At 34.9% G+C, this 14945-nt stretch overlaps 1 protein-coding gene across 1 annotated transcript; it reads left to right on the top strand.

Annotated features, from left to right (window-relative positions):
- Positions 1 to 1776: 1776 nt before the first annotated feature.
- LOC112458092 (serine/threonine-protein kinase SIK1-like) lies at positions 1777 to 13841 on the top strand. The gene is made up of 2 exons (XM_025021528.1): positions 1777 to 1983; positions 13685 to 13841. Exons 1-2 carry the CDS (start codon positions 1831 to 1833, stop codon positions 13697 to 13699), a joined length of 168 nt encoding a protein of 55 aa, XP_024877296.1. The 5' UTR covers positions 1777 to 1830; the 3' UTR covers positions 13700 to 13841.
- The last annotated feature ends 1104 nt before the right edge of the window (positions 13842 to 14945 follow it).

The raw sequence follows: 14945 nt of genomic DNA, 5'->3' as shown, positions 1-14945 counted from the left end.
TATACTATAATTATTAATATTAAGAAAGTAAAAACGACCGCTACGATTTAAATCAATAGAGAGGATAAATTCTATAATAAAAATGCTATAATTATTAATTAATGTTAATTTTATGATGTTAAACTTTCTTTTAATTTATTTTATCTCTCGACGGATTTTTTATGTAACGGGATTATTATGATAATGTATTACAGTTAATTAGAGGGATTTATTTTATTGATTGAAAAAGTCTCTGTAAAGCACGAAACGTCCCAGTTATTTTGACGGAATATTAAACTATATTATTTAGAATCATGTTGTTCGGTTATTGGCTCTTGTTTTATCTAAGACATACGAGCTTTATCTACTTATATATTTTTTAATTTATACATATTAAAATTATTGCAATGTTAAAAAAAAACAAATTTTTTACATTATCTCATGACGAAAGAGACCATCACCTTCTCGCGGTTTCCGTTGAGCAACAATATCTACGTATACGTAATCTATTCGTAAAAGTGAAATACACATAACTGTTGTGATTGCAAAAATTTGTCCTTTAATTTTACTATATGTATTTTATAAGACATAGTAACTTGTGCCAATGTCAAATAATTAATGAAATAAAATTTCTTAAAGTTTCCATGTGCGTAATCTATCGAGCCGGTAGAAGCAATTTTCTAATATAGTAAACGTGGACGAGCGAGTAAGACGATCGGCTAGAATGATGAAGTTCTCAAGTTCGAATCCTGGTTTTTTTCTAACTTTTTTTGCATTTTTATTTTTTTAGGCAAATGAGTTTTTATGTAATACATATATAAACAAGGAAAATTATTTGACAATCATTAAAATTATTCGCATATTTTCTAACAACTTTAGGAAAGTTAACGATTTGCTCATAAGAAAATAAAAAATTATTTTTAAATTACAAAATAAGTTTTCTTTATTATTGTATAATAACAATAGTATTGTTCATTAATCCTCGGTCTCGGCTTCATATAAAATATATATATATATATATATATATATCAATAAATATCATAAGTAATTAATAAGTGCGACAAGACCTAGGTGCGCGCGCGCGCGCGAGCGCCGAGATGTTAACAAGAAGCCTAGCACGATTCTCGCCGGCTCGGCTGACCGAGCATCGAGCATCTGACATCACCGCTGAAATCTGGCATCACTGCAAAATTAGTCCGGATTCGCATCAGGGGCAAAGTCTGTAGGTAAAATCGGGTATATTTAGTCCAGACTCGCACCAGGGGCAAAGTCTGTAATGTGATTTAGTCCGGACTCAATCCTAGGGGCAAAGTCTGTCGGTAATCAAAGCACGGAAATGCTGGTCTCGACTTTTGAGGAGCCATTGGCTATCTGTCTATTAATCTGTGGCATAAGCATAAGAAAATTGATTGGTCTATTTCCTTATGCACATGCTCCCCGCTTTAAGCTAACCGTGGTTGGTGAAATTGGCCCTTAGGGCCAAAGCACATTTGACATTGTATGACAGTCGTAGTCGTGGACGTAAGTAACGCACAAACTTTGGCGTATCTTGATTTGTCAGGTCGAGGACTACGACCGTCGTATATCGCTACGCCCTTGAGGGTCTCTAGCTACGCCATGTTATGTGCTTTGGCCCTTCCTTGTAACTAGAGTGAATTTTGGAACGCAGTATACATATACTGGTTACACTGTGGTGGTGGAATTTTGGAACGCCCTGGAAACATCAAATGTTTACTGTCACTAGATGTCAGTATTAAGAGACGATTATAATTCCTCTGTCGACGTAATTTCGTACTAAGCAGTATTGCAATTGGCAACGAGTCAAGCACGAGCGAGAGAAGTGATCAAAAAATGGCATCCGTGCCGACGTCGCACAATGAGGTTTCCCAGGAATTTTCTGTCAACAAACTCATCCGTGTCGGTTATTACGAATTGGAAAAAACTATTGGTAAAGGAAATTTTGCCGTAGTTAAAATGGCCACTCACGTCGTAACAAAATCCAAGGTAAAAGACGCCGTAAAAACTTTTAGTCACAAACATGAAACCCGTCATTTTGTCGTTAATATCTTCTGAATATCTGTGTGAATACTTCTTTAGTTTTATATTTTTAGGATTTAATTATAACATGATTGTTTTAATACAGTTATGTTTTATGGCTATATTTAACAAGTTAATATTTTAAAAAGTATATTTATCATTGTTCAAAAAAATACATTGTTGCCTTATTTGAAGTACCTATGTAATTCATATGTATAAATTTCATAAATCTTGTTATTTATATTTGCACATTAGACATTTTGAGCAAACATGCAACAGCAATATATCAGTAGCAGAAATATTTCTTGGAATTTTAAAATTGGTTTATAGCTAGCTTGATTTTAAATTTGTATATCCAAATTTATATCCTTTTAATTAAAATGTGGCGTTAATGAGAAAAAGAAAGAAAAAAGAAATAGTGACTACACACATACATTTGTGTACATACAGATGCATATTCACACATATAAATACACTAGTGAGGTTATATGTTTATTACATTTTCTGAGTTAATTGTATATATTGGAAAGTATATATATATATATATATATATATATATAAAATTTTACTTAATATTATAGTTCATTTCCATGACTTGACACGCTAATATGTTTGATTTTATAGTTACATGAATATTATGTTAAAAGTAACAACTTACTAGTATTTTACATAAATACATATATAGTTAGAAGGTACACTAGGTAATCTGCTTGCACTTTTCTATAAAATTATATTTTTTTTTGGAGTAAATCTACTTCTTTTATTACTTGTGTTGAAAAGGTTATACAAATTTATGAAGAAATGTATCAAGCAACAGCTTGAATTTTGAATCAGACGATTTTAGATCGCAGCATAAGTTGCCAATAAGTTGCTGGCAAGTTGCTACACAAAATTGTTATCTCGTGAAGGCATTAACTTGTCGACAAATGTGGACTCAGTTGCCACAATTCTGTTAGCAACACATACTATGTTGTCGGTAACGTGCCAGCAACAACGCAGACACGTTGCTATCTGGGTAGTTTGTATAACTATTTAATGATTATGTTTTGTTATTGCGCGTTATTTTTTATAAACAAATATTTTTTTATAAGGCCTACGGCCTGCCCATATTTGTAATAAGATTATATTGCCAGTCTCCATAAGTGGAAGGGTCACCGATGAAGTGAGACAGAAAAAAGTTACTTTGTCCGTTGTGCGCAAAGCATGTGAGTTAGCATTCTTACTTTCTTTTATTGAGAGAATTGTCGCGCATACGCTTAGCGAATAAAGTCCTCTGCCAGATAAAGAGAATGATATCGTCTGTACCGTGATGTTTTCGGCCTTTTCCCGACCTAACTAGCAATGTAGTTTTATTACATATATGGGTCTGTCACAAAATGACAGCTGCATGTATGTACATAAGACTGTCTAGACCAATGAGCGTCTAACATAAAGCATGCTATGTTAGACTAGATGCTCATTAGTTTTAGTTACGCATATGCAGTCTTATGTTATGCATATGCAGCTATGTTATTTTGTGTGTGATAGGCTTAACATCAAATCCAGCCACAGATTATATGTTGATGTACAAGGGTCGTAAAAGAAAAAAATGAATTTAAATGATACAAAGAACACAGTTTATTATTAAAACCTGTGTATAATTACTATATAAGAAAGAGATAGTTTACAAATCAAGATATTCCAAAATGTAAATATTGCATACAAGTAATAAATGGCAACAAGTTTGCGAGATAGAAAAAACCAAGGAGAATGAAAGTGACCATTATCCAAGAAGCTCGATATACCAAAGTCATAAATCAACGAAATAGACTTCTAATTGCACCAAAAATTCAATATCAATGAAAGCCGCAAAGAATCAGTAACTGTAGCAAGAGAAAAAAGACATCTGGTGCAATATAATCTTCACGTTTATGTTGTTACGAAAAAACTATCAACGAAACTATGTATCTAAGAATAATGAAATACAACAACTTTAAGGCTAAATGTCAAAAGACTGATCACTAGATGACTGAGGCAACGTTCTCTGGATCGATGAATTAAAATTTAAAATCTTCAGCTTTAAACGACATATTTTTATTCGACATATGCCTAGACTGTATTATACTAATAGTAAAATATAGAAGTGACTTATAGTAATATGAGAATATCTATAAAAGAAGTAAGGCATTCATTTTGTATCAATTGTATTCTCAAGAAAGAAATACAAAGAAATTCACGAAAATCATGCCTTTCTTTCAAATAAGCAATTAATAGATAGGTTTATAATGCAAGTGGATAATAATGTAAAATATATTTTACAGTTTTGTAAAAAGTACTTGGAAGACCGTGAAAGAATTGTACAAAATATTGATTGGACTTTTCAATTCGGTCTTTAACCGACTTTTACCCAACAGTATATTCTGATAGATCATGGCATACTTTCTTTGTAAACTTTTTGAATTTTTGCAATATCTTCAAAATTGAAGAAAATATAGTACACGAAAATGTGCGTGACGTCATAATGTTGTTGCGAAATCTTTTGAAGTTGCCGTCATCAAAGAAACTTTAGAAAGCTATAACTTTCTCAAATTTAGGTTTTTTTTTTAAATTCAAAAAGTATTAAAAATCGGCTTAGATTCTCTACATTAATTATGGATACCGCTTAATAAAAAAATTTTACTTGAGAACCCAATTGACAGATTTAAATGCAATCAAATTTTTGGAAAGACAAAACTATACATAAAAAAGGGTCCAGTTTTTAAAAAAGATTGGAAAATTTATAAAAGATCTGATGTATATCATATATTATAACAGAAACTATATAAAAAAATATGATTAAAAATGTGATTAAAAAAGAAATTATACAAAAATTAATCAAAAGAATATCAAGATTGTGTCAAACGAACATGTCAAATAAAAAAAAGGATTTTTTTGCGAAAAGGAAGTTTAACACACACACACACACACACACACACACACACATAATAATAATCACACATAATAACCAAAACAGTCAAAATTACAAGTTTATAATTTTTTTTTAATAACTTAAACTTAACGGCGCATTTTCTGAGATTTTCTGTGATTTTTGTTGCAATGTAAGTGATTAAATTGATCAATTTACTTTTCTCCTTTATCCTTTTTCTATAATGATATACAGGTTATCTCATTTTAATCTTTCCACGTAATTATCTTTCGTACTATTCGTTTTTCGAAAAAAATATTTTGAATAAAACTTATTCTGTTTCGAAAAGCACATCTTATTATAGACACAGGTCTTGTCTAAATAAAGGTGCCTCTAAGATTTCAAGGTAATCTTTGTTTTTTTAAATAATGGTACAACAAAAATAGGGGTTTTTATATATTTAAAAAAAATACTCCAAAGATTACCTTGAAATCTCAGAGGTACCTTCACATAGGCAAAACTTGTATCTGTAATGAGAAGATGTCCCTCTCGAAACAGAGCAAGTTTTATTTGAAATATTTTTTTGAAAAACAAATGGTTTAGGAGATAATTCGGTTTTAACATGAATTTTTTTTATTAAGCGGTTTGGTAGATCATGGCATACTTTCTTTGTTAACTTTTTGAATTTTTGCAATATCTTCAAAATTGAAAAAAATATAGTACACGAAAGTGTGCTGTGACGTCATACTTTATATAAGAAATGACGTCATACCTTTTGAAGTTGCCGTCATCAAAGAAACTTCAGCAAGCTATAACTTTCTCAAATTTAGGTTTTTTTTAATTCAAAAAGTACTAAAAATCGGCTTAGATTCTCTACATTAATTATGGATACCGCTTAATAAAAAAAAAATGTTAAAACCGAATTGTGTGGAAAGATTAAAATGGGGTATCCTGGTTAAGGAAAGACCAGGGCTATCTGTCTGGACTTTACGCTTTTTTCAAGTTTACTAAAAAACTAATAAAGATATTTGGCTAAACATTTTAATGGTATAACCTTTCAACCTTGCTATTAAAAAAAAAGCAATTGTTAATCTTTTAACATTTTACAGAGATGAATTTCTTAAGTGGTCAAGCGTAGAGAGATGGCCTCATATGCTGGGCTATCTGTCTACATTCGAGGGGCTGTCTGTCCACATAACAATAAACACATTATTTATATTAATTTTTATACTTAATAATATTATTTATTATTAATATTGAAAAAACTGCTTAGTCATTGGAGTCAGCAGTAGTAGGCACTTCGTGTAGATTTTGTAACAGGATTCCTGCGTGGAGCTGACTTCTTTATATACGGTAGTATCAAACTGATTTTGAGCCTGTCACAAAATCAACGTAATGAGTTTTTTTGTTTCCTTTTTTATTCTTTTTTGGATTTAAGGTTTTTGCTTTTTCCTCAACAGTTTTTTTTTGGAGGGTGATGAGGTTAACAGCGCTTAATACTTCGTGGTATTTTTTTTGGCATTTTTGCGTAGGGGTGCTTTTTGAAGAGGGTTGAACTAGGTCAATAGGTAACTCTTTACTAGTGGAGGGTCGCAAGCTTGGTCCTGGTATAGTTACTGGCGGTACTAGTTTGCTGCTGATTAGAAAGAGGTGCCAATTTTGCAAGAGCATGTGATTTGGTATCGTCAATAACCGATTCATTGACACTTTCAACGGGTACTAGATCTGTTTCGCCGATGGGTATAGGCTTATCAGTTACGCTAGCTGGCAAGAAATCTGATTCGTTGAATATTTCTAAATTAAACGGATGGATTCCTGTCTTCTTGAAGCCTGCAACAATGTTTGTTGGTGTAATGGATACTGGAGATACCGGAAATAGCCATTTTGACGATCCCTGGAATATTGTCATATGTCATCATTTTTCCAGGATTATATTTGTGATCCAATTATTACACACGGTATTGTAAGCTTTCTTAAAAGGCCCGTACATAGACACATCTAATGACTACACTTTGTTACTACAGTACGGGGGAAGAAACAACATTATTATGCCGTTTTCACGCGCAAAATTTATTGCTGCAACACTTATGAGCGATGAGTGATTATCTAAGTGACAGCAAAAGGACGGGCCTTTCTTTCGAGCATCTACTAGGACTGGTGATTTGCTTTGAAGGTTTCGATATTCAAAGTTTCGAAAAATATATTTGTGTGAATGACGAATTTATTTAGAGGACGCTAAAAATATTGTAAATAAAAAGAATTAATTAATATATTTGCTCAAAAAATAATTTTTTTGAAATAAAAATTTTAAAGTATTATAACATGAATTATTACATATTTAATTTAGAAGAGTTTTAAATAAAAAATCAAGCAGTTTTTACTGAAACATGAAGCAAGTTTTCGGAAATATTTCCCGTTCTGATAAATAATTACTTAAAAGGTTAGTATTGCAATTAATATTTATATACTCTTATTTTAAAAAAATATATATATATTTAAAAAGAATAGTTGACGAGAATAGCGTTTGTTGTATATAAGTGAATAAGATAGTTTTTAAAAGTGGAGATTACTTTTAAACTTTCAAAAAATCAATTTTTTAATTAATTTTTATTAAATGTTGAACTTTTTATATTTTTTTAAATAAAACGCTTGTTAAAATTTGAAATATTTACCAAGTTGTAATATTTTGTTACGTCAGAGATTCAAATTGTGTTAATACTGTCACTTTAATCGCGCATTTTTCAAAATAAATCGAATTGTTCAACACATTTTACTTTTAATCTAATTAAAATTTGTTAATACAATTAACAATTTGTTTTTAAACTAAATTATTTTTAAACTATATACTTTTTGTTAAAAAAATAAAAGTATGGTTTTATTATCTCTTGTTGGCGGGTGATAATTAGAGTTTGTTTATATATAACGCGGTTTTATTCAGATTAATATTACAACGATTATGGTTACACGTGGTCAACCGTGCGACGCCAGAAAGAGAACTGAACTGAACTATGAGTATCAGAAAATAGAATAGATAGGCGTCGGTAATGTCGCGACAGTTAGTTCGAGTGGAGCCACTTCGTATCTCCAACACCTTCCCTCGAAGTCGTAGGCTCGAGCTAGGTTACTCGCGCAACTCAATCATCCCCAAACCATCCTGGCACTGAATGTGTTTAGGTCCGGTTAATCCCTTGGTTAATATGTCTGCCGGCATATCATTGGTAGCCATATACTGAAGCTCAATCGCGCCCGATGCACAATGATCTCGAATAAAATGGTGGCGCAAGTCAATGTGTTTGGTTCTTGAATGATGCACGCCAGTGCTGTATACCAAACGCTGTGCTCCCTGGTTGTCGTTGAATAGTATGGTCCCGTCGCATGGCCTTGCTGTGTCGCGTAATAAGCCTTGAAGATAAATCGCCTCTTTGGTGGCCTCCGACATGACCATATACTCGGCCTCTACACTCGATAGCGCTACAATTCGTTGCTTTCGAGCTTCCCAACATATTGCTGCTCCTGCTAGGATAAATGCGTATCCAGAATATGATCGCCTGTCAACTGTGTTGGCACCCCAGTCTGCGTCAACTACTCCGTACAATGGTATATCTGATTTTTGGTACATCAGACTATGACCCTCGGTGCCCCTCAGGTATCTGAGGATTCTTTTGGCTGCCAGCCAGTGCTCAGTTGAATAGTTCGTATTGAATTGACTCAAGAAATTGACTGCGTACGCGATATCTGGTCTCGTAGATACCGCAAGATACATCAATGCTCCAATGAGACGTTGGAAAGGATATTTCCTCATTATCTTCTCATTAGCTCGTGACGGTTTTGTCAGTTGTACATTTGTATCAACTGGAGTCCTTGCTGGTTTGCAATCTTGCATGCCAAACCGCTCCAAGATAGCTTCAGTGTATTGGCGCTGTGTTAAGACAACACTATAGTCATTCTCGTCTTGTTGGAACTCGATTCCCAGGCAATGATTCACTGGCCTCAAGTCTTTCATCTCAAATGACTCTGCCAAATTCCGTTTCACCTCCTTCATCCAGCTCGGATCGTTGGTTGCGATCACAATATCGTCGACATAAATCGCAATTATCATCACGCAATTTTTCTTCCGCGATGTAAACATACATGGGTCTTGGTCTGTTGGTCGCATACCCATTTGCTTCAGTTTTGACACAAGACGACGATACCATTGCAACCCTGATTGTCGCAATCCATAAAGTGCTTTCTTCAATAAGCACACACTATCTTGATGTGCGTTCAATGCATGTAGCCAACGTTTTGCAGTTCTTACAATATCTTCTTTTTGAGTTATTTTTGCATTTGAACCTACATGTTTTCCAGCGATGATCTTCGTCAATACCTCGTGCAACTGCTCCGGTACCTCCATGTACACGTCCTCTTCCAGTTCACCATTGAGATAGGCGGTTACCACATCCATTTGATGGATTTGCAACCCCAATTCTGCCGACAATGCCGCCAATAGTCTAATTGAAGTCGATCTTGCCACGGGGGAATAAGTTTCATGGAAATCCTCCCCTGCACGTTGTGAGCAACCCTTTGCTACGAGACGTACTTTCTTCTTTGTGACTAGTCCACTATCTTTGGTACAGAAAACAAATTTACTACCAATCACTTTTCGCTTTTGCGGTCTTGGTACAATTTCCCAAGTGTTGTTACGTATCTGCGCAAGGTATTCATCTTCCATGGCTGTTCTCCAGTCTTCGACGTCGTCGCTTTGCTCCGCTTCTTGCCACGTTGCAGGATCGTGTGTTATTGTTAAGTTACATTCCATAAACGCGTCATCATTGTCTGGAGTCTCACCAGGTAGACTCTCATCATCCGAAACCTCACTATCCTCACCATCGTTTCCGTCATTGTTGTCAGCGTCCAGATGATATAGTTTTCTCGGCCTTCCAACCGATCCGGTACGCAATATCATCGGCCTTCCCCTTCCACGTTTCGGTGGTTGAAGCCTCGTTGGTAAAGGAGCCTTCCGTTGTTTTTCGTTTAGGTGCTTTAACGATGACATCTCGAACTTGAAGTCTTTCGGTGTGATGCTCCTCTGCCTCGTCCTCAATCAACTCGTCTTTCCGTTCGTGTCCTCTAGTTTCGATTTGGTCGGGTTTCTCGTTCTCAAGAAACTCTTGGTATTCACGATCAAAAGCTGACTCGTTCAAAAATTTCACGTCGCGACTCACGATTACTTTACGCGATTTCGGTAGCCACACGCGATATGCTTTCGATTCATTTGAATATCCTATGAAAATACCTTCCTCTGATCTCGAGTCAAATTTTCCTTTTTGGAGATTTTTGTCCGACACGAACACTTTCGAACCAAAGATTTGAAAATATATCACCGTAGGTGTTTTCCCTTTCCATAATTTATACGGTACCTGTCCATCCAGCGATTTTGTCACGCACCGATTTCTCACATAGCACGCAGTATTTACCGCCTCTGCCCAAAACACTGGAGAAACATCCGCTTGACGCATCATGCACCTGGCCATTTCGACCAGCGTCCGATTCTTTCTCTCCGCCACGCCGTTTTGTTGGGGGGTATGCGGTGTCGATAATCGCCTCACGATACCGTTTTGCTCCAAGAATTGGTCAAATTCCTTGTTGCAGTATTCTTTTCCATTGTCCGACTGTAATGCTTTTATTTTTCTCCCTGTTAAAGTTTCTGCTGCGGCCTTGTACTTTTTAAACGCACTCAAAACATCGCTTTTGTTTTTCACAAAGATAACCTCGCACCAACGCGACCTATCATCGATAAATGTCACAAAGTATTTTGCGCCAGAATGTGACGCAGTTCTCATCGGTCCACACACATCTGAATGCACTATTTCTAATACGACCGCCTTCACTTTTCGGAAATGGAGCTCGAGTTTGTTTCTCGCAAATACACACTTTACATGTTGACATTGTTTGATCGATCTTAAGTTTCAAACCATGCACAACTCCGCTTTTCGCCATGTTTTTTAAGTCTCGTTCGTTTAAATGTCCCAACTTGTAATGCTACTCGTCGATCTCACTCTCAGTATGATTCACGGACATCACCACATTCTCTCCTTTTCTCGCCGCATCGTTTTCATTTATCGGGTTTTTGCCCCTTTGCACATAATACAAATTTCCGATTCTATCTGCTCGAAAAATTATTTCTCCGTGCTCACCGGTCACGGTCGCGCCTTTTTCACGAAAATGTACTTCATATCCGCGATCCGTTATTTTCGACACCGATAACACGTTTGTACGTAAATCCGACACGTAATATACTTTTTCAAAGTTTACATTTGTCTCCTGTTTACCATTACTCACGGCCATTCGCGCGTTTCCCACGCCCGTTATATTTGTTGACTCACTGTTCGTCAAATTCAATGTCTTATACACACTTTCGATTTTCTCGAACTTTGTCTTTTCAGTACACATGTGTGCAGTGCACCCACTGTCCAAGCACCATTCTACACCATTTATGCTCTCGCGATTAAATAATACCGTCTCAACTGTGTTCAGCATCGCCGTGTCTCCGCGCGCCCGTTCTGAACTTACTGATTCATTGTCATTGTCTTCCACCTGTCGTGCACTCACTTGTAAATTCGCAGGATACTTTGCCAGACACTTTTTGGCAATATGACCGGTTTTACCACAACGGAAACATTTAAGTTTTTTTTGACCCGCACTTGCTTGGCTTTCGGTTTTATCATTCCTCGAATCTTCACGACTGTCATGTGGCACACGCGTGTTTTGACGAAACTTTGACCTTCTCGCGTACATAACATTCTGCTCTGTATTGTTGTCGCTCGCTTTTCGCGATTCATATTCTTCAAGTATTTTCACTCGCAATATCTCGGGATCTGGTAACTCATCTCGCGTCTCAATAGCGCAACGAAAATTTCCAAACGATTCTGGCAAACTGTATAACAATAAGATTGTTAACACTTTCTCGTTGACTATCAAACCGATCTCTTTTAATCTTGCCACTGCCTCGAAAAATTCCGTAAGGTGGGTTCGTACATTGTCCCCCTCTTTCAATCGTGACAAAATGATTTTCTTCAAGAGTATCGCTTTTCGCGCCGGTCCCTTCGACTGGAATGTCGATTCGATTTTTAGCCATACTTCTCTTGACGTTTCTAGACCACGGATCACGTTCAGCTCCGACGTACTCATCGACAACACGATATCGGCTTTTGCTTTCGCATCTTTATTTGTCCATTCCATCGCATCTGTCCCAGACGACGGCTTCACTTTTGTCCCGTTCACGTAGGCTCATACGTCGTTTTTCACCAGTATAGCCTCCATCTGCATTTTTCACGTATCATAATTTTCGGCAGTTAACGGCTCGATTTTTATAATCGCCGACATTTTAACACCACTTTTACTGTCTTTTATTGTTTCAGTCTTTATCTCGCGATTTCTCTATTTTCGCGTATTGGTTCTCACACGCTAACGGTTTTCCCGTATACGCGGCGCACGGTACACCTTAACCACGTTTTCGCCGAGCTCTTCACTCGCGACTTTTAATCGAACACTCGCGTTTCACGCACCCTGGGCCCATAACCTGTTGGTGGGTGATAATTAGAGTTTGTTTCTATATAACGCGGTTTTATTCAGATTAATATTACAACGATTATGGTTACACGTGGTCAACCGTGCGACGCCAGAAAGAGAACTGAACTGAACTATGAGTATCAGAAAATAGAATAGATAGGCGTCGGTAATGTCGCGACAGTTAGTTAGAGTGGAGCCACTTCGTATCTCCAACATCTCTAATAAAAACTTGTTTAAAAAAATGGGCACAGTAACAACTGTGCTGCAAGCAACAACGTAGAACTACGTCAACTGTCACTATTTCATGTTAAAGTATTCAGCGAAGGAAAGTAGACGTAGGGCTACGTCAAATGTCACTATTATTCAACTAAAGACAGATTTTTTTGATAAATAAGAGTACGGATGGCTATAAAAAAATTTTTTTAATTTATAGACAGCAATCCTGTTTCGATCTATGGATAAAGAGGAAATTCAAATATTTTCTATTTTTTAATTACATTTTTACTTATTTTTATTATTGAAGTACTTTTTTTATAATGGAATATTATAAATTGGGGAACTTAACGGATAGCATGTGACAATTAAATCATATAGTTAAAAAATTATTTTCGAACAGAAATAAAAAAGTTTCTTAAAAAATCGAAGTTATTGAAATCCCATCTTCATCAATGGCTTAAAAATTTCGAAACTAAGTAGGATTTGTGAGATTTTTTTGAAAAAAATCAAAACGGTTGCATTAAGAAAAAAAATATTTTTTACTTAAATCCTAAAAAAAGTCATATTGCCCATTAAAAAATTTTTTTATATTTTCTTTGAAAAGTACAGTAAAAAAAAAGATTACCTCATTTTTTACAATATTTTTTGTCTTCTTAAAGTTACAGGCATTTGAAATTTTAAACTGCATTTTTTTGAAAAAATCCATAACCAAGTATGTGTAGAGATGAAAATCTAAAAAAATTAATGGAAGCTACTTTCATTTAGTATAAAAACACAAAAAAATTTCTGCCAAATCAAAAATGGTCGAGGAAAATCCTCTCTGATTTGGCATGAAATGCGCCATATATATATATATACACTGATAAAAATTGATGCAAATTTACAAAGAAAATTTATTTACTTTTGGGGGAAATTTACTGAATTTTTATAGGTTTTTAATTTCAAATTTGCATTGTTTTTTTAAATTAAAAATACAGAAATTTTATGAAAAATTAACTGAATCTGGTATTTTTACAGATCATTTGTAAATAGCTCCTATAGAGCCCAGTCAAATTAAGATTTTTGGATGAAAAAATTGCCGGCAAGCTGGAAATTGGTATACAGGTTCATTTTAATGTTTTTTTAAACATACTAAAAGTCCCTATACATAGAGCGTGAGCCGGCTGCGCCATCTTGAAAAAAAGAGTACAAAAATGGGTTTTTTTGCGAATAACTCGGAAATTATTAGTTTTACGGGAAAGAACATTCAGAGCGAAAACGTAGCTGATAAAATTTCTCATAATTTGGTTTTTTGTAGAATTTCGTACGACTATTAGTTCCCGAGATAGATTTTTTTGAAGCATCGTGCAAATGAGGAAAGAGCTGTTTCTTCGAGCGTTTTTTCAAAATATCTCAGTTTTGGTTGTCCGAAAATAAAAAATGCATACAATGAAAGTGAAAGAGAATTAAATTACCTACAAAATGTATTATTTATGTTATACCGCGCGACAAATATTTCTGGAAATATTACGGTTTAAATGAAATTTTGACTTTCGGAAATTATGAGAATAAATATTTCCTCGCAATATATAAGTCGGAAATGGGTAGTCCTACGTAAAAAATAGTTAAAATCAAATAGAAAGGTTATTAAATTTTCATTATTTTGGTTTTTGACCGATTTGCGTAAGACTAATAGTATTTTTGATATCCGTAAAAGAAACGGTTTTTAGGTACACTTCTCAAAATGGCGGACTTTCAAGTTATTAATAGATGAAATGAAGTAAACGCTCGTGTGTCAAAATAAACTGTAAGAATAAAGGCCAACAATCGAGCATAGACGTGGATGTTAAATTAAAGTTTGTTTATTAAACATAAGTATGTGTAGAACGGGACGTTTCGACCGCACAGGGTTTTCTTCAGCCGATACAAATTAAAAAATTACATAAAGTCGCGCAATAATCAGTAAACCCGTAAACGGTAAAAAGAAACAAATTCGATGGAAATAACAAAAGTCATCCGGAGTCACATCTTACATGAGAGCATTCTAATGGTAAAATATAAAATTGTATATATGTATATGGGCAGATCCATTACTTTTCGACCAAAAGTTGCGGGGGTGGGTCACCGATTTTGATGCCGATTTTTTCCTCGAAAGTACACTAGAAAAGGAGATGATCCTGAAAATTTGAGCCCGATTCGATCAAATCCGGCCGCTGGAGAATTTTTTTAATTTTGAAAAAAGTCGATTTTTCAGTCATTTTCAAAAATTTATATCTCAGCTTCTATATAACTTAGAGAC

The sequence above is a fragment of the Temnothorax curvispinosus genome, unplaced genomic scaffold (assembly GCF_003070985.1).
Source record: "Temnothorax curvispinosus isolate PA1 unplaced genomic scaffold, ASM307098v1 QBEX01008653.1, whole genome shotgun sequence".
In the NCBI taxonomy this organism is placed as follows: Eukaryota; Metazoa; Arthropoda; class Insecta; order Hymenoptera; family Formicidae; genus Temnothorax; species Temnothorax curvispinosus.
The sequence above is the reverse complement of the archived record's forward strand: the minus strand, read 5'-3'. Positions and strand labels throughout refer to the sequence as shown.